This window comes from Equus przewalskii, chromosome 15 (assembly GCF_037783145.1).
Source record: "Equus przewalskii isolate Varuska chromosome 15, EquPr2, whole genome shotgun sequence".
NCBI lineage: Eukaryota > Metazoa > Chordata > Mammalia > Perissodactyla > Equidae > Equus > Equus przewalskii.
In genome coordinates this window covers 73,142,129-73,168,194 of record NC_091845.1, presented here as the reverse complement: position 1 = coordinate 73,168,194, position 26,066 = coordinate 73,142,129, and the positions used below count along the sequence as shown (strand labels likewise).

Genomic DNA, 26,066 nt, shown 5'->3' with positions numbered 1-26,066 from the left:
AATTAGTTGAATTAAGTTCATATTAAAGTATATTATAACATTATAAGGCAGCTATAATGAAGACAGTATGGCATTGTGATAGAAATAGACAAATAAATTAGTGAAACCAAAAGAATCTAGAAATACCATAAATCTAAGTATGAGAGCCTTAAAACATGTTTAAAAATGACATTTAAATTCAGCAAGGACAGCTGGTTTATTTGACAATGGTCGAGGCATAACTGGCTGTTCATCTGGCAGGAATAAACAGGCCCATACTTCATACTATCAGCAGAAATAAATTCTAAACAAATGAACAAGAAAATACACTCCACTAATTAGTAGATAGGAAGGAGCAAAATAACAATGAAATACCATTTTTTAATAATTGGATTGTAAAAATTAAAAGGATTTATAACAACCAGTGCTGGCAGGGATATGAGGACCTAAACATTGGACCCAAACTGCTCGCTGCAGCAGTAAATAACCTTATGATTTGTCAGTATCAAGATTTTAACCTTTGACCCATTACTCCTTCTCTTGGGAATTTACAGAAATAAAAGTGTCAGTTACATAAATATATGTGTATTAATGATATTTATTGCTGTGTTATATATAGTTTCAAAAATTTGCAAACAATTTGGACTTTAGTAGGAGGTTGACTAAGTTGTGGAACACAAATTATGTAAATTTTTATAATTATTTAAGGTAATTATTCATATGTATGACTTGTGTGTAGTGTATGTAGTGACTTGATAGATGTTCAAAATCTGTTAATTTTTAAAAATAGCATGATCTTTTTTAAACAGAAAAAAAGATGTCTCATATGAGCTTTGAAATGATGTAGAAGGAAATACAGTAAAATTTTGTCAATGCCTAGCTTGGAAGTATGGTATTAGAAAAGAGCAGGTATTAGAAGAAACCAGTTTATCGTCTTTTTCTTTGTGTGTGTCTTTCTTATTTGACTTATGCAAGCACGTATTAGTTCTTAAAAAAAGAAAAAAACAAAATACAGAGTTTAACTTCAGTCTTTAATCAGTAACAGAATATGTTTGCAATTTTTCATAATCGTGTTCATTTTTAATACATTGTTATTATAAAACTATCTTCTCATACGAATGTGTTTTGTTTCACCTTAGCAATGTCTGACCGTCAAGAGAGTGCTCTTATAGAGCTAATGGTTTGTACAATTCGTCAAGCTGCTGAGGCACATCCTCCAGTGGGAAGGGGTACTGGCAAGAGAGTAAGTTATATTACTGTAGAGAAGTCTACAAAAAGGCTTTTAATGTAACTAGCTGTCTTAAATATTTGAAAATTTTACTGGTATATGTATACCTAAAAAACATGATATTTTTGTAAATGATACATGCTGTAATGTTTCATCTTTATATCCTGTCTGCTCAGCTTCCAAAAATAGTTTTCTTCCATGCCTCCATAGCACCTGTACCTGCTTCTGTTCTAGTACTTTAAGAGTGTTCATATTCATATCTGTTAAAAGTGCAGAAGGCTCTGAAGGCAAACTGTCTAGTTTGCAAGCTCTTCCATTTAGCAACTATGTAATCTTTGGATAGTTGATTATTTTCTTTGTCTCTTGTCTGTAACGTGGGGCTAATAATGCAGGTCTTATTGGATTAAAGATGAATTGAGATAATCACAGATGGAAAGACTGGCTCTGGTGATGTGACGAGGTAGGCAATTCCTCTCTGTAAAAGAACCAAGTATAAAACTTGAAAAATCGTAAGCAAAACGAAACAAAACAAAAACCTTATCAGGGCTCTGGAAATTCATCAAAGATAAAAAACAAATGGAGAAGCGTTTATTCTTGAAAAAAGCTAAAACTTCAAGTAGAAGCAGTGGGAGTCTATGGCCTTCTTGTCTCAGGATACAATACACACATACCCCATAAGCTTGATTGGTGAGATAAGTAGATTTACCAGAGTAGCACTGTCTGCAAAAACCAGCAGCTTTGTTCTCAGAGGGGATAGACTCAATATGGGACAAGTGGCAAAATCCCACGGCTTTGTGAGCTGGAAATGGTAAACTTGGTAGAAATAACCAAGGAAAACCCACAGGTATGATATTCAAAGGTTGTGGTCCTAGTTGGTAAGAACAGTGGACCAGCCAAGAATCTAACTGAAAAATTCTGGAAATGAGAAAGCCATAAGATTAGGTAAGCTTTCCACACATTCCTGGCTGACTAGGATACCTGAGAGAATCCGACAGAAAATAAAAGTCAAGCCAAACTTAAGAACTGGCTGAACTTTGAATATGCACTCTACCCCACAAACAGATCAGATCTCAGAGTGGAGAAGCCTTATAGATTTCAAGTATTTGAGCACAACCTAAGCCCAAATCATTGGCTGACTAGTAATCTGTTGAAACACAGTAGAGACTCCTAGGAAGACAGACTAAAGAACAAAAATAAAAATAGGAATTTCAAGCAGAGGCAACACATCATACATGGGAGATACAGATTATGCAGTTAAAGGTTACTTCTTTTATTTAATGAAACTTAGAAAAGTGAGTTAAAAATCTATAGTTACGGGGCTGGCCCTGTGACCGAGTGGTTAAGTTCACGCGCTCCGCTGCAGGCAGCCCAGTGTTTCGTTGGTTCGAATCCTGGGCACGGACATGACACTGCTCATCAAAACCACGCTGAGGTGGCGTCCCACACACCACAACTAGAAGGACCCACAACGAAGAATATACAACTATGTACCGGGGGGGCTTTGGGGAGAAAAAGGAAAAAAGAAAATCTTAAAAAAAAAAAAATCCACAGTTACTGTAATGTATTATCCAAAAATGTCCCAAAAAATTACAGCCATGGGAAGAAAGAGTAAAATATGACCACACTCAGGGAAAAAAGCAGACAATAGAAATGGCTTCTCAGTAGGCCCAGTTGTTGGGTTTAGCAAAGACTTCAGAGCGCTTTTTATAGATGTGTTCAAAGAAAAAAGGGAAAATGTGTTCAAAGAATTACAAGAAAATATGATAACAAGAAATATTGAATCTCAATAATGAAAAAACAAATGGAGATTCCAGAGTCAAAAAGTTCAGTGACAGAAATTTAAAATTTATTGGATGGGCTCAATAACAGATTTGAGATGAAAGAAGAAAGAAACAGTGAACGTGAAGATAGATTAATAAAAATTATCCAGTCTGAAGAACAGAGAGGAAAAAAGACTGAAGAAAAATGAACAGAGCCTCAGAAATGTGTGAAGCATCAAGTGCATCAAATCTGTATAATGGAGTCCCCAAAAGAAAGGAGTGAGAAAGAGAGAAGAAGGAAAAACATTTGAATAATTGCCAGGAACTTCCCAAATTTGATGGGAAACATTAATCCACAGATTCAAGAAGCTTAACAAAACCCAAGTAGGACAGACACAAGAGCCTCCACTTCTAGACACAGATAGTCACACTGTTAAAATCCAAAGACAAAATATCTTGAAAGCAACAAGAGAGAAACAACTCATGTACAGGACAACAGCTTTGTATTAACAGTTGACTTCTTATCAGAAACAGTGGAGGCCGTAAGACAGTAGAATGACATACTCATTGAAAGGCAACAAAATTGCCAACCAAGAACTCTAAATCCAGTAAAATTATCTTTCAAATATGAAGGCGAAATAAAAACATTCCCAGCTAAGCAAATGTTGAGAGACATCTTACTAGAAGACCTGCCTTAGGAGAAATACTGAAAGAAGTCTTTCCGTGCTGTAAAGAATAATACCAGATGGTAACTCTGATCCACAAGAAGGAATGAAGGGTACCACAAATGGTAAATGTGTAGGGATATAAAAGGCTGTGTATATTATATATTTTTATTTTCCTCTCTTAATTTCTTTAAAGAGCTATGAGATTACTTAAAGCAATAATTTGGATATGTGTGACAATTGCACAAAGACGCGTAAAGAAAGTGGAACTGTATTGGAACAAAATTGCTGTATTTTGCTGTAATTAATTCAATATTATCCTGAAGTTGATTGTAATAAGTTAAAGAAGTATATTGTAATCCCTAGAGCAACCATTCATACCTAAAAAAGGAAAACAAAATCAACAGAGAGATTATAATAAGATGCTAAAAAATGTTTAACGCCAAAGAAGGCAGTAAAGGAGGAACAGAGAAACAAACAAAAAAAGACATACAGTATACAGATAACAAACAGTAAAATGGCTGACATAAATTCAACCACATCAAAAATTAGATTAAGCAGCCGGCCCAGTGGTTCAGCAGTTAAGTGTGCACGTTCTGCTTCAGCAGCCTTTGGTTCGCCGGTTCAGGTCCCGGGTGCGGACATGGCATGGCTTGGCAAGCCATGCTGTGGCAGGTGTCCCACATATGAAGTAGAGGAAGATGGGCATGGATATTAGCTCAGGGCCAGTCTTCCTCAGGAAAAAACAAAAAAGGATTGGCAGCAGATGTTAGCTCAGGGCTCATCTTCCTCAAAAAAAACAAAAGTTAGATTAAATATGAATATAGGAAAGACTCCAAAAAGCAGAGATTGAGAAAACTATGGAGTGGGAGTGAAATGATACTACTGAATTGCTGTTTAATTTTGTTGGAGATGGTAAGTTCTAGTATTCTTAAGTCTACGTCTGTTAGAGACATATACTTGAATTTTTATAGGTGAAATGATATACCAAGAATTTGCCTTAAAATGCTACAGAAAAAGAAAAATTAGGGGATTTGTTGAAACAATGACGACAGAATGACTGTTTCTGAAATTTTCCAGAATAAAAGTTTTAAAGATATGTATTGTTCCAACTTTGACTGAGAACCTCTTCAGGCTAATTTCTTGTTCTTTTGACATGTCTTATCATCTTTTGAGCACTTTCTTGCTTTCTTTCAGAGCAAGATGCCCCAGACTCACTGTCTACTTTTACTGCCTACATTATCTATTGCTATGTAAAAAATTACTTCAAAACTTAGAGTCCTAAAACAATAAGCGTTCATTATCTCATAGTTTCTGTGGGTCAAAACTTGGGAGTGGCTTTTAGCTGTTCTTTTAGTTTAGGGTCTCTCATAGGGTTGCAGATAGTGTGTTAGCCAGGGCCTCAGCCTCTGAAGGCTTGATGTTAATTTAGTACTTCCATAATGGCTCACTCACATCAGTAGCAAGATAGTGTTGATTGTTGGTAGGAGGCCTTAGAGGCTCACCAGTGGAACTCTCAGTTAGGACTGTTTGAATGTTCTCATGACATGGCTACTGGCCTCTCCTAGAGTGGGTGATCCAAGAGAAAGTAAGGTGGACACTTCTGCATGACCCTGCCCTCAAAAGTCATACAATATCATTTCTACAATATCCTGTTGGTTACACATGTCAGCCTTATTCGTTGTGGGAAGAGACTATAAGGCATGAATACTAGGAGGGAGAGGTCATTGGAAGTCATTTTGCTGGCTGGTTTTACACTGCCCTAGCACAGGAATCTCCAACAATCCCTGATTACTTTTAATAAAGAGTAGTATTTAAAGATCAAAATCTTGGCACTAAGAGCACTCATTGTCCGTTGGTTATCATTTCTACTAGGCACTTTTAGTTGACAGCTGTGTATTTCTATATATACATATACATTGAAGTCACATTTATGTTGGTATCTCTGACTTGAATTTAACGGGATTTTTCTCTCTTTGATTTTATGTTTTTTCCCATTTTTATTTTATGGAAATACGTAAAACATTTACATAGTTAAAAAGTCAAAACCATGTAAAAATATATATTCAGAGAAGTCTTGCTAATATACCTCTCTATATACCCCATTCCTACCAGTGACCATGTTTATTTGTTTCTGGTTTATTTTTCCAGTATTTTATTTTGCAAGTATAGGTAAATACATTCACACATACAGATATATGCCTTCTTATTCTCCATCCTCCTCCCTGTCAATCTTCTACAATAGGTAACATACTTTATACAGTGTTCTGTACCTTACTTTTTTCATTTAACAGTATGTCCTGGCTATCTCTCTGTAACTTTATTTGGAGATCTTCATTTTCTTATGGCTGTATAGTATGCAGTATGTGGATATACTGTTGAGAGTCTTTTGGGTTGTTGCCAGGCTTTTGCTATTAGAAATAATGTGTAATGAATAATCTTGTGTCATTTATACTTATGCCAGGTGTGTTGGTGGGCGTAAAAGTGGGGTCAAAGGAAGAATTTGTATACAATTTTGTTAGATATTGGTAAATTCCCCCTTCATATTATGCCATTTTTGCTATCCTGTCAGAGATAATATGAGGATAAAATGAGTTCATGTATATGGACTGGCTGACACAATGATCCTTTAATCAAAGATAGCTGTTTCCCTAAAATCAATATCCTTAGACCTTTCATACATTGTCAGGTGAATTTAAAGACTTCTCAATATGGTGAATACCTTCCTAGATATGTACTCCAGTTTATATGTAATCCCTTTAATTGTTTTGTACAGAACTAAACACAATACTTGGTAGATATTCCAAAGTGATTATTTTATATATTTAAGAGGTTGAAAAACGATAAAGCCCCTGGAAGAAGAATCAAGTAGGAAGCCCTATTACTTCTTTCACATAGTCTCAAACATTGAGGTTCATATTTATAAAGTGGCAATTTATTTTGGAATGTTTCTCTTTTATAAAACCATTCAACATTAGAATGGTAAATTTCTTCAAGATAATAACAAAATGCAGAATACTTTGGGGAAATGCTTATCTTAACTGAGCTTGCATTTTAATATTTTATTTTTGGAAGCACCTGTGGGTGAATACAGGCTAAGATAGTGGGCATCAACAGCTTGAATTTGTTCAATGACCACAGGATATACCCCTCTGTCTTGATTATTGCCTAACAGTTTATGAGCTTGGTTACAAGGAGAATCAAATATAAGTGAGTCCAGGGATATTGTTAGTATATGCTTAGAAAATAAGTGAAAATTTATTAGCCACTCGTAGTATTAAAAAAGCATTACTTTCTAATGTATTTTTAGAAAATTGTTTAACATAGGGGAGATCACTATTAACATATTGAGACTGAAACTCTAGAAAAATTATTTCTCCATTGGTTCCAGTATTTTTATATTAGTAACTATGGTTTTATAGAAGTGTTTATTTGTTTTTCTTTAATCTAAATAAGTAGTAATTTATCTAAACTTTAGTGATTCCTAAATAAGCAGCTATTTACTAAAGTAATACTGCATGTTAACTAGAAATTTGCATAAAATTAGATGTATTTATTTTAGTAATTAGTTTGATAAGCTCCTCTTAAAATTCTCAGTTACATTATCTGCCACTGCTACTTCCTTCTATGTAACATTCTAGATTTATAAATTAGTACATGACACTCTTTTTCTTTGCCCATTTAAATTTATTTCTAGGTGCTAACTGCCAAAGAAAGGAAAACTCAAATTGATGATAGAAACAAATTGACTGAGCATTTTATTATCACACTTCCTATGTTGCTATCAAAGGTATAGTTTCATTTATATTTTTTGTGATAATATGCCACTGAGTTTGCTTATTATACTGTATTATTAAAGTAATTACTTCTTTTTTCTTTGCTTCTCCTTCTAGTATTCTGCAGATGCAGAGAAAGTAGCAAACTTGCTACAAATCCCACAGTATTTTGATCTAGAAATTTATAGCACAGGTCGAATGGAAAAGGTAAGACACTATGAAATTGAAATTCTGCTATTATAGTCAGTTTGTTAACTGAATTATTTTAATTTCATGTAATCATATAGGCTTATTATTTGACAGATGCTTACTTTTGTTTTTTGTTATTAATCTAAATATCATAGTTTTTCTCTTTTCCTTCCTCAGCATCTGGATGCTTTATTAAAGCAGATTAAATTTGTTGTGGAGAAACATGTAGAATCAGATGTTTTAGAAGCCTGCAGTAAAACCTATAGCATCTTATGCAGTGAAGAGTATACCATCCAGAACAGAGTTGACATAGCTCGAAGCCAGCTGATTGATGAGTTTGTAGATCGGTTCAATCATTCTGTGGAAGATCTATTGCAAGAGGTCTGTTTTAAACTTAATATGTACATATAATTATTTTGGCTAATAATTATTCAAGGTAGCTGAGTGTGTAAATTGTGTCCATTTTAAAACAAAATCTAGTAGAATTCTCTAATTCTTTCAAAACTTAGCAGCACTGTTGCAGTCGTTCATCCTGTAAAGATCAGTCTTGGTTAAACTTTATTTTAAAAATCTGTTTTCTTCTCTTTTAAGAAAAATCTTTTTAAGGTCTGGCATTTCTTAACTGATTTTTTCATTTTCTATTCTTGGGACCTAATTTGCATTTTAATATTACTGAATTATTATGATGTACTAATGAACAGAACATAAAAATTGTGTGCTTATAAGGCATGGCTGATTACCCGTGCTGTGCCCAAGATAGCAGCAAGCATCTCCAACTGGTTATTTTAATAATTTTATCCATGATTCCTATCTCTTATCCTCTTCCTCCAATCTATATAAGGAAATCTAGAACCCCCACAGCTTTCTGTGCTCTGATGGCCAGGCGGATAGGATTTTCTTTTTAATCCATGTAACCAATTTTTCCCTACTTTCAATTTTTAATTTTCTTTTTCTTAACTTTTGATTTTTTTTTAAATTTTTATTTTTTTCGGATGTACATCATATTTCGAATTCTGTATACATTACATCATGTTCACCACCCGAACACTAATTATAGTGCATCCCCTCACATGTGACCCTAATCACCCCTTTTGCCCTTCCCCCCTCCCCCCATAACTTTTGATTTTTTTTAACCACTTTTGACTTTCCATTGTGATTTTGAAGCTGCAAAAGTAACTGACAATGAATAAAATCTTTGAAATAGCCATTAAAATCTTTAAAGTACATTCCCTTTTACTCAGCAATTTCAAGAAATTTATCCTAAAATATTAATCATAAAAGTGTACAAAGTCATGTTTATGACACTGTTTAAAATGCAGAAATTATTTGTCTCTGGGTGTTGGGATTATGGAAGTTTTTCATTTTTTGGTTTTTTGCTTATTTGTATTTTCCTTTTTACCAATAGTGAATATGTACTATTTCTATAATTAAAAAAGAATTTTTGGACAGTAAATATTAACATACTTTCATGTGAATTTGGGGATGAGTAAAGTTATGGTAATGAGGCGATGTCTACTTTTTACTTATAGGGAGAAGAAGCTGACGATGATGATATTTACAATGTTCTTTCTACGTTAAAGCGGTTAACCTCTTTTCACAAGTATGTCATTGTATTTAAAGTAGATTTAGTCAATAAGATATATTAGCCAGCATAAAACAGACTGTGTAATGCTTAACGTCCGTATAACAATGGGAGATTTTGGAGAAATATTGAGATGTTGTGGTGTTTTTTCTCTATTATTCAGATTTTCTCCAGATAAATTATAGGTTCTTATTATAATTTGGTTACTTAAAGTATAAGATTTATCATTCTATATAATGAATGTATACTGTAAAAGTTTGTTATTATTAAATGGGCTTATTATAAGCTAGAGTTTTATAGGTATAATTTTCAATTGATCGCTTTTAGAAATCTTACTAAATAAGAAATAAAGTTTGAGGGAAGGTCATGAAAGTTATTTCTATGAGCTTTTTTCTCTAAGTTGTTCTTGTTTATTATTGTATTCTTACTGTGTAGACAGAGCAGTTGGATTTGAATAAGGAAAAAAGGCTCATATCAGTGAAATAAGTTGTATTTTCAAATTGTATTTTCATGTTTCTTGTAATGAGGCATGCTCATCTTCTCCATAAAGAAAGGAAAATAGAGAACTTTGTTGTCAAAAGAATGCTTAGATGTAGCCCTTTCATTAATGAATACTTCCGATTTCAAAGCAGTGTCTAAAATCTAAGCCTTTTCTTTATGCATAAGTACATTGTTTGGAATTTCATGGAGAAACAAACTCTTACTTTCAAAAATATTTTGACATTTGAAAATAAAAGTTGACAACTAGTGGTGTACTATTTTTAGTAGTAGAACTCATGAGAATTTAAAAGGTAGCATTATTTCATTCAAAAGTCCTCCGCCCATGGAAATAGCTACACTAAAGTTTTTGATCTTTGCCATATTTTCTTTCTCCTGGTTTTGTCTTTCTTTATCCCTATCTTATGAATACAAATCTCTTTTTAAAAAAAGCACATGTATTTATATTTTGAAATTGTGAATGGATTTATTTAAATCTATTTTACTGTGCTAGAAAGAAAGAAAGGTTACTCATCTATGAAATATCAGCTTATGTTGGCTATGTGGTCAACATTCACTTAAATGTGTGAAGTTTTATTGTTACTGATTTCTTTTTATGAATTCCTAATATCACCTTGTGCCCTTTTTTCTCCCTCTCTTCTCGGCTCTCCCCTTCTCCTTCCTCTTACTCCTTCCCTCTCTTCCTTCTTCCTTCTTTCTTTCCTTCCTTCTGTCCACACTGAACATTTCCTTTATGGATCTTTTTCAATTAATAAGAAAATGAAGTTGTTTTGTTTTTCTACCCACTGAAACTGAGCTCAAATTTAAATTTTCTTTCACTCTAGAATAAAATTAATGCGTTTTTATTTATTCTAGCGCTCATGATCTCACAAAATGGGATCTGTTTGGTAATTGCTACAGATTATTGAAGACTGGAATTGAACATGGAGCTATGCCAGAACAGGTAGGAGTATATTGGTATTCCTTCTATATCATTTTAGAAAGCTAAGCTTTTGTGAGATCATATAGGATTATCAAAAGGCTTTCTTAGAAAGTAGTTGATAGTTCTTTAATGAAGCCACCTCCTTTGAGAATTATTGCCATAGTGATTGAATGTTACTCATAGGTGTGTTACATCTTCAGGTTTGAGCAGAAAAAAATAGAGAACCTTTTCTATAGTGTATCTCAAAAATTTAATATTAAGGTAAACATTGTGACTCTTTTAGGAAAAATACCATTAATTACTTACAGTAGCAATTTTAAAACTTCATTAATTCATTATAATGAAAATTTCTGATCATGGCTGTATTTCAGTCACTATTCTAGCTATTGATAATAGTAAGCCTTAGGTATGACTTAACTTTTGTAATAGAACCATAGTTAAATAAGCTTGGGACCCTTTAGCAGATTTTAGAACTTTTTGCATTCTTATATAAGTTGGAGTGGAAAGGGCAGAAATTCAAAAAACTTTCTTTAGTCTGGAAGACACTTAGAATAGCCAACATAATTCTATATGAGAATTAAGTTGTTAATTAACAGTAACAATCGGTTGTTAAGAGTTAAGAATTTCTTTGTATACTGCAGACACTCATTCATATAGACCAAAATACCAACCCCAAAGTTACGTATAGGTGGTGTTTAGCGGTGATCTCATCCATTCCCATTTGATTTTATGGAATGCTTAGATGACACTTCATTTCACTAAAGCAATAAGAATTTCAACAGATAAAATTATAATTTCATATTAAAAGTTAATCACAGAAACAGTGCTTTATTATTGCTATGATTAATTCTTTCAAGTTGCCAAATGTTATTCATGTTTTTTTATCTCTACTTAAAGTAACAACTACCCTTAATATCAAATGTCCCTGATTATGTTAGGTGTTTTTATTGTAATTTGTGGAAAGAGGCTAAATATTTCACCCTGTTGTTTTTCTTCGTTTATTGCTGACTTCAACTTCCGTCCTCTCTTCATCTCAAACTTTTCAATAGCCTACATATAATTTACTGATATTCTCAAGCTGTGCTTCAAAGTTGAAAGAGAATAATAGAGTTAAGATATTCCTTTTTTGGTTTCCTCATTTTCCTCAAGAAGAGAATAAGAATAGCACATCTCTGTTTCATTTGGGGATTGTAACTATATCTAAATTAATTTTTTAATTCACTATATCATCAATAATTGTCAGAACCGACTTGTGACCATCTCACAGTGTTGTCATCTATGGTTATTTTGGTTTTCTGTTACTTATTTTCACTGCATATGTATTATTTACCCCCATTTTATTTTAATTTCTTTGAATAAGAGGACATTTTTATGTGACATTTGCTTTAACTTTGTTAACTTCTTAGACACACATTCTTTTTTATTTTTTCATTGAAGTATAATTGACATACAATGTTAATTAGTTTCATATGTACACATAGTGATTTGATATTTTTATACATTACCAAATGATCATCACGCTAAGTCTAGTTATCATCTGTCACCATACAGTCTTATTACAATAGTCTCAACTATATTCCTTATGCTGTACATTACATCCCCATGACTTATTTATTTTATAACTGGAAGTTTTTACCTCATGATCCACTTCACCTATTTCACCCATCCCCTCACTCCCCTCACCTCTTGCAACCACTGGTTTGTTCTCTCTATCTGTGAGTCTTTCTGTTCTGTTTGTTTTGTTTTTTAGATTCCACATAAAGTGAAATCATATGATATTTTTCTTTCTCTTTCTGACATTTCACTTAGTGTAATATACACTAGGTTCATCCCTGTTGTTGCAAATGGCAAGACTTCATTCTTTACAATGGCTGAGTAATATTCCATTGTATATGTATACACCACATCTTCTTTATCCATTCATCTATTGATGGATACTTGGGTTGCTTCCATATCTTAGCTATTGTAAATAATGCTGCAATGAAATGAGTGCACGTATTTCTTCAAATTAGTGTTTCTGTTTTCTTTCGATAAATACCCAGAAGCAGAATTGCTGGATCGTATGGTAGTTCTATTTTTAATTTTTTGAGGAACCTCCATACTGTTTTCCATACTGGTTGTACCAGTTTACATTCCCAAAAACAGTGCACAGGGGTTCCCTTTTCTCCACATCCTCACCAACATTTACCTCTTGTCTTTTTGATAATAGCCATTCTAACAGATGGGGAGTGGTATCTCATTGTGGTTTTGTTTTGGCTTTCCCTGATGATTAGTGATGTTGAGCATCTTTTCATGTACCTGTTGACCATCTGTATGTCTTCTTTGGAAAAATGTGTATTTAAGTCCTCTAACCAGTTTTGAATTGAATTGTTTTTTGCTTTTAGGCTGTATGAGTTCATTATATGTTTTGGATATCCACCCGTTATCAGATATATCATTTGCAAATATCTTCTCCCATTCAGTAGGTTGCCTTTTCATTTTGTTGATGGTTTTTTTTGCTGTGCAGAAGCTTTTTTGTTTGACGTAGTCCACTTTATTTTTGCTTTTGTTGCCCATGCCTAAGGAGACATATCTAAAAGAATATTGCTGAGACCCACATCAGAGAACTTACTGCCTATATTTTCTTCTGAGAGTTTTATGGTTTCAGGTCTTACATTTAAGTCTGTAATCCATTTTGAGTTTATTTTTGTATATGGGGTAAAAATGGTCCAGTTTCTTTCTTTTGCATGTAGTTGTCCAGTTTTCCCAATACCATTTATTAAACAGACTGTCTTTTTCCATTGTATATTCTTGCCTCATTTGTCATAGGTTAATTAACCATATTAGCATGGGTTTATTTCTGGACTGCTTATTCTGTTCTGTTGACCTGTGTGTCTGTTTTGTGCCAGTACTATACTGTTTTGATTATTATAGCTTTGTAGTGTGGTTTGAAATTAGGGAGTATGACACCTCCAGCTTTGTTCTTCTTTCTCAATAGCTTTGGTGTTAGATACATATTCTTAAACTTTAATCATGTGTATGAAGTTTGAGGGCATCACTACTAGATTGTACTCTTGTTCGTTTTAGCAGTTAGGAATTATTTAACATTTAGCAGCTCTTAGAAACATCTCTTTAAATACCCAGGATTGAAAATCTAAAAACTATATTCAACCACTTCTTCATAGGATCATGAAAGCTCACTTTTTTAGATTCCAACTCTGTACTGTGAATTAGCATCCAAAGAAAATACCCTTTTAGAGCAACGATATCAAAGAACTACCAAAATGTTTGCTATTGTTAACCCTCAGTTATACTTAACATTTTGAAAATAACTTAAAATTTACTGTCTGGCTATGTTGGGGAACTGTATTGTCCATATGCTTGACTATTTGTTTTCCATGGTAACCAATTCAACTAGAAGTTTCCCAGTCTTACTCTTCAGAGTTAACTAAATTTTTTTTTTTTTCCTTCTTCCAGTGATCTATCTTTTCTCATGCTGGTACTGTTTTAGCTATTATAGGTTTAGAATATATGTAAGACCAAAATTTAAAAGAATTTAACTATTCTTTTTTTATTACCTATTCTTATAATAATTTTTAAAGTCAAATTACAGAAAAGTTATAATAGAAGAATGAACTCTCTTATTCCCTTCACCTGATTCATCATCAATAGCTTTCAAGTTGTACACTTTCCAAGTTGTACACTTGAAAGCTTTCTTGTGGGGCCAGCCTGGTGGTACAGCGGTTACGTGCACACATTCCACTTCTCGGTGGCCCAGGGTTCACTGGTTCGGATCCCGGCTGCAGACATGGCACCGCTTGGCAAAAGCCATGCTGTGATAGGTGTCCCACATATAAAGTAGAGGAAGATGGGCACGGATGTTAGCTCAAGGCCAGTCTTCCTCAGCAAAAAGAGGAGAATTGGCAGTAGTTAGCTCAGGGCTGATTTCCTCCTCCTGCCCCCCAAAAAAGAAAGAAAGAAAGAAAACTTTCTTGCTCTCTCTTTCTCTCCTTCCCTCTCCCCGACTTCCCTCCCTCCCTCTTTGTGTGTATGTATAAAGCATATATTAATAATATTCTTTATAGCAGTTTTCCCCAGCCCAGGATACAAGCCATAATAGCACATTGCATTTTAGTTATGTCTTTTTTTGTCTCCTTTAATCTGGAATGGTTTCTGAGCCTTTGTCTTTCATGATAGTGACATTTTGAAGAGTACAGACCAGTTACTCTATAGAATGTTCTCAATTTAGTTTTGTCTGATCTACATATTTAGATTCAGATTATGCATTCGTGGCAAGAATGCTACATAAATGATACTCTGTCTTCAGTGTATCACATCAGGAGGCACATGATGTCAGTTTGTTCACTATTGGTGATATTAACTTAAATTATTTTAGTAAGGTGGGGTCTGCCAAGTTTTGCCTATATTTCATTTTCTTTTTTAATTAATAATAAATCTGTGAGAAGATTCTTTAAGCCTACATAAATAGTCCTGTTTCTTATCAAACTTTGACGTAAGAATTTTAGCATCCCTTCATGATTCTTACCTGACTTATTTTTTACTATCATGGTCACAAAATGGTAAATTAAATGGTGATTTTCTAATTCTGTCCTTTATATTTATTTGTTGGTATTCTGTTATAAGGAAGAACTTTCCCCTTTCCCTTTATTTACTTATTCATTCATTCATTTTTTAGAAATGTAGTGTCAGTATGGACTCCTAGATTCCTATTTTATTCCTATTCAACTGGTTTAAATTGAATACTAATTTTTATTTATTTTGGTGCTCAAATTATTGCAGATTTCGCCAGAGGAAATTCCTTTCAAACCTTTTCCTGTGTGCTTTAGATACTTTTTTGAGTACTTTTATTCTTCTGGTGCAAGAATACTTTCCAGCCTTCCAGAATATGTTTACACCTTCCCCTATGCTAATGAATTTTTAACCTCTGAAAAGTATTAAAAGTTATTGCAATTATATAACACAATAATTATCAGCTTATAAAGAACCCACACTTCAGAATATATTGTAGTATTTCTTCATACACTTTTTTGTAAAATAAAGGCAAGAAATATTTAAATTCTCCTTACCCCGTGTTGTGGCTTTGTGCCTGTTTCCTGTTGATATAGTTCTAAGTTTAAACCTTGTCTTAGATAACATCTAAGAAAAATAAAATAATAAATTTCTGCTTTAATATACAGTTTGCAGAATTGTCTGAGTTTATTCTAAGAATTGAAAACTATTAAGAACATTTGTAAATTATTTTTGTAAATATTTGCTATATAACAAAACAGTGTGATTAAACCCATAAAGGAGGAGATGTAATCATATGTCATTAACTTTGGACCTCTAAGAAAACTTTCATTTTGCATTTACTATGTACCTGGTACTTTGTTAAGTCTTTACGTGTATATATTTGTTTAAGCCTCTTAACAACCCTGTGGAATATGTATCATTATTCTAATTTTAATGATGATGAAACTGAAACAGAGAGATACTAAATAACTTGTCTAAGGTCACATAGCTATTGCACACCCACTCAAACCAAGCTTTTAAGTTTTTTTCAGTGTCTCTTCACATTTTCTGCTACTATTGTTTATGCTATCCCGTGCCTTCTGTTGTCTGCCCCACGTCAAACTTTTATTTTTTTGTATTTTTTCCAAACATCTTTGGTATTGTTTTAGTGAAAGTTGTGAGGAGAGATTAGATGCTTGTATTTAATCTGTCATAATGAACTGGAAATCAACATTTCTTTAGACTGAACATAATATAGAGATTGAGTTTAACTTTAGTCAGGTTATTGCTTTTGGATGGACTGTGGCTTATTTAAATAATGGAGTCACGCTTTCTTTAGAAGCAGGTTGGTGAAGTCATGCTCTCCTTAGAAGACTACACACTTACTTCCTTAACTTGGCTTAGAAATTATTTCACTTACCCACTTCTGACTACTCCTTGGGCATGCCACATCAAAACTTTTTGAGATTTCACCACCACCCACATACACATCCACTTCACCACCTACATAGTCATTATTGACCAGAAATGTGTTTGAGGAAATAAGGGTATATTAGAAGCAATTCTTAATCTCAAGAGACTTTTGATCTTTTTTTAAATTCTACTTTCTGGATATCTCTTCTTGTCATCACTTTTCCAGTCCCACTACCATTTCCATAGTTGAATCTCTCCTGTTTTCTCTTGTGAATCACAGCAGTAGCTGCCTGTTTTGTCTCAGTAACCTCACCTTCACCCTCTCTCCAAACGAGGCTCTGTTCCATAATTCTCAACTGTATGTATATATCAGGAAACCTTATGGAGTTGTGTGTTTTTTTTTTAATACTGACATATTTTCAAATACCATTGTAACAATAAATTGGTATTTTAGAAGGTTATTTGTCAAACTCTGTCAAAATTAAAAGTGGATGTACCCTTTGTCTGAGCTTTTGTAGTTCTAGGAATGTAGACTACAGATATAAAATTGGACTTGTGTACAAGGAGGTAGGTACAAAGATGTTCATCACAGCATTATTTATAAAAATTCAAAACCTGAAATAATCTAAGTGTTCATCAACAGAGAAATGGTTAGATAGGGTAGAATAGTTTTTATTCTGTACAATGCTGTGCAGCTATAAAAAATAATAAGGCTGGTATTTATGCTATATCATTCTGTGTGAGAAGAAATTTAATGAAAAAGTCAAGGAGCAGAACAGTATGTAAATTGAAAAGAGTGATAAGAAGATTTATATATACACACACCTTTTAGTTGACAGATTATTTCTGGGATGATACATAAGAAATAGTTAACAGTAGACTTCTCAATGGAAAGCTAATGGTCAAGAAACTTAATTTGAATTGTACACCGTTGTACTGTTGGATATTTTACCATGTACATCTATTGCTTTTCAAATTTAAATGCTAGTTGTTTAGTAATGAACAACTGGAAATTGAAATTTTAAAAACATGTTCTATTTATAATAGCACAAAAAAACGTTAAATACTTAGGTATAAATCTAACAAGATATATACAAGGTCTGTATGCTGAGGACTGAAAACACTAATGAAAGACATCAAAAAATATCTTAATAAAGGAAGATGCATCATGTTCGTGAATTAGAAGACTCAGTATTGTTAAAATGTCATTTCTCCCCAAACTGATATTAGATTCAACACAATTCCAGTTAAAATCCGAAAAGAACTTTTTGTAGAAACCGAGAACTTGATTCTAAAATTTATATGGAAAGGCAAATGAAATAAAATAATAAAAAGAATTTTGAAAAAGAAAAACTAACTTAGAAGATTCACACTACCTGATTTTAAGACTATAAACAGTAACTTAGTGTGGTACTGAATAAAGGATAGACATATAGATCAAAAGAACAGCATAGGGAATCCAGAAATAGACCCACGCATATATAGTCAGTTGATTTTTGACAAAGGTGCCAAGGCAGATCTTTGGAGAAAGGATAATCTTTTCAACAAATAGTACTGAAAAATTTGGGTATCCATACACACAAAAATGAATCTCAATCCATACTTCATACCATATCCAAAAAATTAACTCAAGATAGGCCATAGACCTAAATGTAAAACCTGCAATTATAAAACATCTAGAAGAACACATAAGAAATTCTTTGCGACCTTTAATTAATCAAAGATTTCTTAGATACAACACCAAAAGCATGCTCCATAAGAGAAAAAATTCAGACATTGACATTCATCAAAATTAAGCACTTTTGCTCTTAAAAGACACTAAGAGATTTGAAAAGACAAGCTAATAGACTTCAAAGTATTTGCAAATCACATATCTGGTAACAAACTCGTACCCATAAATATAGAGCTCTCTCACCACAATGAGATACCACTACAAATCTTCTATGAAGGGGTTGGAACTCTTTGCTGGTAGGAATGCAAAATAGTACAGCCATTTTGGAAAGCAGTTGGCAGTTTCCTACTAAATTAAATATATACTTATATGACCTAGTAATCACTCTCCTGGGTATTTATTCTAGTAAAATGAAAAGTTGAGTTCACATAAAAAGCTATATACCTGAATGTTTCTAGCAGCTATACTCATAATTGCCCCAAACTGCAAACAACTCAAATGTCCATCAATTGGTGAATGTATGAAAAGAAATTGTATTGCCATCCATATAATAGAATACTTCTCAGCAATAAAATGGAACATGAAGGCAACAACATGGATAAATCTCAATAGCCAGATCATACAGAGTCACAGAAGCCAGATGCACAAAAGTGCGTGCTGTATAATTTCATTATACATTCTGGAAAAGACAGAACTGTAGGAAGAGAAAACAGATTTCCAGGATGTGGTGAGGAGCTGACTACAAAAAGGGAGAGTTTGAGGGATGATGGAATTGTTCTATATCTTGATTATTTTGGTGGTTACATGACTATACATTTGTCAGAACTCACAGAACTATACATTAAAACAGTGCATTTCCCTTTATATATAAATTATATCTTAATATTTTGTAAATGAAAAGGATAAGAACAAAAAGAGAGGAGTAATTATTTTTCATCCTTAATAAAGACCATTTCAAAGCTTGGCCACTGTATATTTTGAGATTAGAAAGCCCCAGACCAAAACATGACCACAAGAGCAAAAGAAAGCATTTATAACATGGTGGAAATTTCAGAGCCAAGTATCATAGGAAAATTTGATAGAGTCTTTATTCTTATATCTCAGTCCTCTTGGCCAAAGCCGAAAGTTATATAATGATTGCAAAAATCACTTAAATTAAAATAAACTGTAAAAAAAGTTGTTAAATTTTTTTTTAGTTTTTATTTTTTATAATGCACATACGTTATATTAGTTTCAGGTGTACAGCATGATGCTTCGATATTTGTATATGTTGCGAAGTGATCACCACAGTAAGTCTAGTTGACATCCATAACATTACATGATTACAGATTATTTTTTTCTTGTAATGAGAACTTTTAAGATCTGCTCTCTGAGCATCTTTCAAACATGCCATACGATATTATTAACTATATCATCATGCTGTACATTACATCCCCATGACTTATTTACTTTAAACTGGAAGTTTGTACTTTTTGTCTCCCTTCACTCATTTTGCCCAACCCCCATCCCGCGCTTTCAGCAACCACCAGTCTATTCTCGGTATCTCTGAGTTTCGTTTGTTGGGGTTTTTATTTTTTAGATTCCACATATAAGTGAGATGATATAGTATTTGTCTTTCTCCAGCTGAGTTATTTCGCTAAGTATGATGTTCTCAAGATCCATCCATGTTGTCACAAATGGCACAATTTCGTTCTTTTTAATAGCTGAATAATATTCCATTGTATTTATATACCACATTTTCTTTATCCATTTATTCATTGATGAACATTTGGATTGTTTCCGTATCTCGGCTATTGTAAATAATACTGTGGTGAACATAGAAGAGCATGTATCTTTTCAAGTTAGTGTTTTCATTTTTTTCAGATAAATATCCAGAGGTAGAATTGCTGGATCATATGGTAGTTCTATTTTTAACTTTTTGCAGAACCTCCATACTGTTTTTTATAGTGGCTGCACCAATTTACATTCCCATCAACAGTGCACCGGGGTTCTCTTTTCTCCTCATCCTCACCAGCATTTGTTATCTCTTGTCATGTTGATGATAGCCATTCTGACAGATGTGAGATGATATTTCATTGTGGTTTTGATTTGCATTTCCCTGATGTTGAGCATATTTTCACATACCTGTTGGCCATCTCAATGTCTTCTGTGAAAAAATGTCTATTTAGGTCCTCTGCCCATTTTTTAATTGGCTTGTTTTTTTACTCTTGAGTTGTATGCGTTCTTTATATATTTTGGATATTAACCTTTTATGAGATATATGATTTGCAAATATTTTCTCCCATTCCATAGGCTGCCTTTTCATTCGTTGATGATTTTCTTTGCTGTGCAAATGCTTTTTAGTTTGATGTAGCCCCACTTGTTTATATTTGCTTTTGTTGCCCTTGCTTTTGATGTGAAATCCAAAAAATCATCACCAGTCAAGGAGCTTACTGCCTATGTTTCTTCTAGGAGTTTTATGGTTTCAGGTCTTACATTCAAGTTTAATTCATTTTGAGTTAACTTTTGTGGATGGTGTAAGATAGTAGTCCGGTTTTATTCTTGTGAATGTGGCTATCCAGTTATCCCAACCATTTATTGAAGAGGCTGTCCTTTCCCCATTTGTCTATTCTTGGCTCCTTTAACCTAAATTAATTGACCATAAATGCTTGAGTTTATTCCGGCCTCTCTGTTCGGTTCCATTGATCCATGTGTATGTTTTTATGCCAGTACCATGCTGTTTTGATTACTATAGCTTAGTAATACAGTTTGAAATCAGGGAGTGTGATGCCTCCAGCTTTGTTCTTTTTTCTCAGGGTTGCTTTGGCTATTCAGAGGCTTTTGTGGTTAAATTATTGCTATTGACTCAATCTTCAGGGGTGGAGTATGAAAATTTGGTGTTTTGTTTGTTTGTTTTTGCTGAAGAAGATTCTCCCTGAACTAACATCTGTTGCTAATCTTCCTATATTTTGTATGTGAGCCACTATCACAGCATGGCCACTGACTAGTGGTGTAGGTCTTTGCCCGGGAGCCAAACCCAGGCAACCAGGGCTAGCCCAAAATTCATATTTTTAAAAATCTTCATAGGTCCCTCAGAGGCATGGCTAGAGTGACTTACATCTGCTCTTTCAAAAGACTACATACAGTTTTATATTATTTTTGAAAAGCTCAAAACTAGCAAAATTAAATAGTGCATCATCTAATGATATGTGCATATGATGTATGTGATAAAAATTGTGGGTTTTTTTAAGAGCCAGGGCGTGATAGACATGAAATGTAGTGGAAGGATTTACCAACCCTAAGAAATAGGGGAAGAGCTCATAAGTAGATAAAAAGTTGTTGGTATCACACTAGTTCTTAAATTGGATACTCTGTTCATAGGTTAATTTTATTATTATGCTTTATAATACAACTATTTTTGAAGTATCAAATTTTACTTGTAAAAAGCTAACAAAGAACAAATAGGGTCACCTCTCTTTACTGTTGCTAGTGAGATATTTTTAAAGGTCTGGTCATGTTACTCTTCTGTTCAAATATCTCTTTGTGTATCACCTAGCATTTTTAGGAAAACAGCCAGATATCTTTCTCTTGGTAAGGTGACCATATTATTGTCCAAACAAATGTTGTTTTGAAAGTGAAAGGAGTATTATTAATCATTACTCCAAGACATAGGCATAAGCCAGGAAGTATGGTCACCCTCCTATAAGGCCCTCTAAGATTTGCTTTCTGATAATCTAGCCTCAGTTTATGCTTACACTTAAGTTGTACCAACCTGTTAACAGTTTGTCAGTGAAGCATTCTTTGAAATTCCCCTTCTTTCTATTATATTGTCCCTTTGTTGCCAGATTGTCTTACATCTTTCTTTAAGATTTGGTATAGGTTTTTGTTTCTCTAAAAAATTTTTCCTAGTCATTATCACTCTTCCTTCCTGGCTAAGATGTGAATCTCTCCCTTTTTTGCCCCTCATCATCTGACCCTGTTGGTGTATACTTTATCAGACCACTTATTAAATTGTTATAGTTGATACTTAGTTGTCTTCCCTTTAGATTCTTCTTTGAGGTCAGAGAATATATTTGTTTTTAAGCGCCTGTGTCTAACAGAAGACTTAGATACTGGGTAAACATCTGCTTGGAAAACAGAGTTCAGCTAGTGAACATTTTGTAAGTGTTATTTTTTTCAAATGGTTGCTATTTTACATTTTCATACATATGTATATATCTGATTATTTATATACTTATGTAAAATTACCATTCTTTATGTTTCCCCATCTTTTTGTTGTATTAGTTTCATTGTTTTGTTGTTGTAGTAAAAAGCACATGACATGAGATCTACTCCCTTAAATTTTTAAGTGTACGATACAGGATTAACTAGAAGCACGATGTTGTACAGCAGATCTCTAGCTTCATTTTAATTTATAAGGTTTTTTTCTGTATTAATGTTCTTAACCTTATGTCATTTGTTGCAATAATTACCAGTAGGAATTTTAATTATATATGTATTATGTTGTCTAGTATATAAGTGTTTTTCATTTTTATATAATCAAAATTATCAGTTGTTTTCTGTTATATTTTTTCTCTTTGATGTCTGTCTTAGAAAGCTTTTCCACACATTTCCAAGTCACTTAAATGTTCAGTTCTTTTTTTCCTTGTATTTGAATAGTCTTATTTTTTATATTTAAGTCTTTGGAATCTATTTGCCTGAATCATTCATTTCCCTTTGAATATGTCTAAGTGAGTATTCTTATCTTGAAATTATGGATGTTCCTCACTTCCAGTCTTTTACATGGACCATAGTCCTGTCTCCACGAAGTATTATGGTATTGTTTCTTAATGGTTTAGATGTTGTATAGGTTGTTTTCACAGCTGTTTGCCTGTGTTACTCTAGAATTTCGAGGCCAATAGCAGAAATTGTTCATTTTCAGCAGGTCACTAATGTGGGAAGTGGCAAGATCTTTTTTGATGTTTTTGAGGAGAAAAGGCTAGTGCACATGAACTGTTTAAGAGCAGGCCTGAGGTTGTGTGATGTGAACTCCTGGTCCATTGTGTTTTCTACTATACACCACATCTCCTTTTGGAGAGCGGTATAAAGAGATACAGTCATGTACCGCATAACGACGTTTCAGTGAACAATGGACCACATATATGATGTTGGTCCCATAAGATTAGTACTGTAGAGCCTAGGTGTGTAGTAGGCTATACCATCTAGATTTGTGTAAGTACTGGGAAGGGAGGAAGAAATTATCCTCTACCTTTCTAGGTTCTTCTGGCTGGCCTAAGAATTAAATTGACATGAGACAGGTTACAGGAGAAAAACGAACAAAAGTTTAATAACACATATGCATGGGGGAAACCCAGGAAAACTGAGTGACTTGCCAAAATGGCCTAAGCTCTCATCTTAAATACCATCCTCAGCCAAAGACAAAAGGTGTTGGGAGCAGGGAGAGTCAGGGACTTCAAAGGGAAGGAAGGCAATTCATAGGTAAGTGAAAAGGAACCACCGTTTGGAAAACAAGTGTTTGTTTGGCTGCACGGAAACATAGAATACAGAGGGGAGCCCAACAAACAAGATTTTTTAGGTTCCTCTCTGCCTACCACCTAGTGAGATGATGTTACACTAAGATGATAGCTCACTTCCCAAGACAGATTTTTTAATGTGAATTCTTTTTGGCAGTTAAGAGGGAGATAACAAGAAAACTTTTCTGAGTCTTTTGTTTCTTTTTTTTTTTTTTAAAGATTTTATTTTTCCTTTTTTCCCCAGAGCCCCCCAGTACACAGTTGTATATTTTTAGTTGTGGGTCATTCTAGTTGTGACATGTGGGACACTGCTCAGCGTGGCTTGATGAGCAGTGCCATGTCCACGCCCAGGATATGAACTGGCGAAACTTTGGGCCGTCAAAGTGGAGTGTGCGAACTTAACCACTTGGCCACAGGGCCCGCCCCTCTTTTGTTTCTTAAAAATAATCAGCCTAAAATAATCCTCATGTTAAAGAAACACATTTTGGGATGGCAAATTTTATTCCTCTTCAGTATTGTCTTTGATGTTTGCATAACAGTGAAATTGCCTAAGGATACATTTCTGAGAACGTATTCCCATTGTTAAGTAACTCATGACTGAATTACAGAACAAGAATATAGTATTCCACGTTGGACTTATTATTGACATGTCATATTTTTCTTCATACTCTTCCTTGTTCTAGATACTTGATATTTATAAGAAAGCTTGACAGTAATGTCCCAGGGTCCAGAACTGTCAAGGATTAATGTGCGTTAGCCTCCTATGTAATCCAGTTCTTGGGAAGTCTTAATTTTTTAGTTACAGAAGTTAACCTTTTACTGTTTGAATTTTTTACCTGAGTTTTTTAATCTTCTGTTGATTTTTCTTTTTAATAGTATAGTATGTCTTCTGGTAGTACAACACATTGAATGATCCTTCATTCCCAAAGCACATGTAGAACTTAGGAATCTTTCTCTGTATTAAAGAATTGCTTTTTACTTTATATCACTATGATTTTGCTTTGATGTTTGTGCTTTTTGTGTTGTGTGTGTGAAGAAGATAAGGAAAACTGGCCCTGAGCCAACATCTGTTGCCAGTCTTCCTCTTTTTGCTTGAGGAAGATTGTTGCTGAGTTAATGTCTGTGCCAGTCTTCATCTATTTTGTTTTTGGGATGCCACCACAGCATGGCTTGACAAGTGGTGTGTAGGTCTGTGCCTGGGATCCGAACCTGACAACCCCAGGTCACTGAAGTGGAGCATGAAAACTTAACCACTATGCCACCAGGCCAACCCCTGATGTTTGTACTTTCGTTCACATTTCCTTGAGAAAAATATTACTGCAAACTCTACTCTTTGCCATATTGATTATTTTTTAAATTATTATACAGCAAAACTGACTTATTTTTTTATGTAAAGTTATGAATTTTAATATGCATATAGACTTATGTAGTCACCACCACAGTCGGGATACAGAACAGTTTCATCATCCCCAGAACTTCATATGATCCCTTTATAGGCTTACGCCTGCTCCACCTACAACTCCTGGAAACCAAGATCTGTTTTCTGTCACCATAGTTTTGTCTTTTTTTCTTCTTCTTCTTTTTCTCCCTAAATCACCCCAGTACATAGTTGCGTATCTTAGTTGTGGGTCCTTCTAGTTGTGGCATGCGGGACGACAACCCAGCATGGCCTGACGAGCAGCACCACATGCGCACCCAGGACCCAAACCGGCAAAACCCCAGGCTGTCGAAGCAGAGCGCGTGAACCCAACCACTCAGCCACGGGGCCGGCCCCAGTTTTGTCTTTTTGAGACTTCCAAATAAATGCAATCATACAATATGTAACCCTTTGGAGCATAGTCTTTGGCTGAGCATGATGCCTTTGAGATTAATCCAAGTTGTTGTGTGAATCAGTAATAGATTTGTTTTTACTGTTCAATTTGTATTTCATCCTGTGGATACACCACAGTTTGTTTTATCCGTTCACCTGTTGAAAGACGTTTGAGTTGTTTCCACCTTTTGGCTATCACAACTAAAGCTGCTGTGGACATATGTGTACAGTCTTCTATTTGAACGTTAGTTTTCATTTCTCTAAATGCCCAGGAGTGCAATTGCTGTGTCTTGATAAGTGTGTGTTTAACTTTATTAGAAACTGCCAAGCCATTTTCCAGAGTGGCTGTACTATTCTGCATTCCTGCCAGCAATGTATGAGAGTTCCAGTTGTTCCACATGCTTGTCAGCACTTGATATCATCAGTGTTTTTTACTTTTATTTTACATTCTAGTAGGTATGTAGTGGTATCTCATTGTGCTCTCAGTGTACATTTCCTTCATGCTAATGATGTTGAAAATCTTTTCATGTGCGTTTTTGCCAGCTTTATGTCTTTTTTAGTGAAGCTATGTTCATTATTAATTTGCATG

At 34.0% G+C, this 26,066-nt stretch overlaps 1 protein-coding gene across 6 annotated transcripts in view; it reads left to right on the top strand.

The window, feature by feature from the left end:
- STAG1 (STAG1 cohesin complex component) overlaps positions 1 to 26,066 on the top strand; it is a 363,800-nt gene that overhangs the window by 276,378 nt on the left and 61,356 nt on the right. For all 6 annotated transcript variants that reach the window (XM_070576138.1, XM_070576137.1, XM_070576141.1 and 3 more), the window contains 6 exons: positions 1,119 to 1,222; positions 7,330 to 7,422; positions 7,526 to 7,615; positions 7,775 to 7,978; positions 9,127 to 9,197; positions 10,533 to 10,620. In XM_070576138.1, the coding sequence (XP_070432239.1) occupies positions 1,119 to 1,222; positions 7,330 to 7,422; positions 7,526 to 7,615; positions 7,775 to 7,978; positions 9,127 to 9,197; positions 10,533 to 10,620 (650 nt within the window). The remainder of the gene's footprint in view (positions 1 to 1,118; positions 1,223 to 7,329; positions 7,423 to 7,525; positions 7,616 to 7,774; positions 7,979 to 9,126; positions 9,198 to 10,532; positions 10,621 to 26,066) is intronic.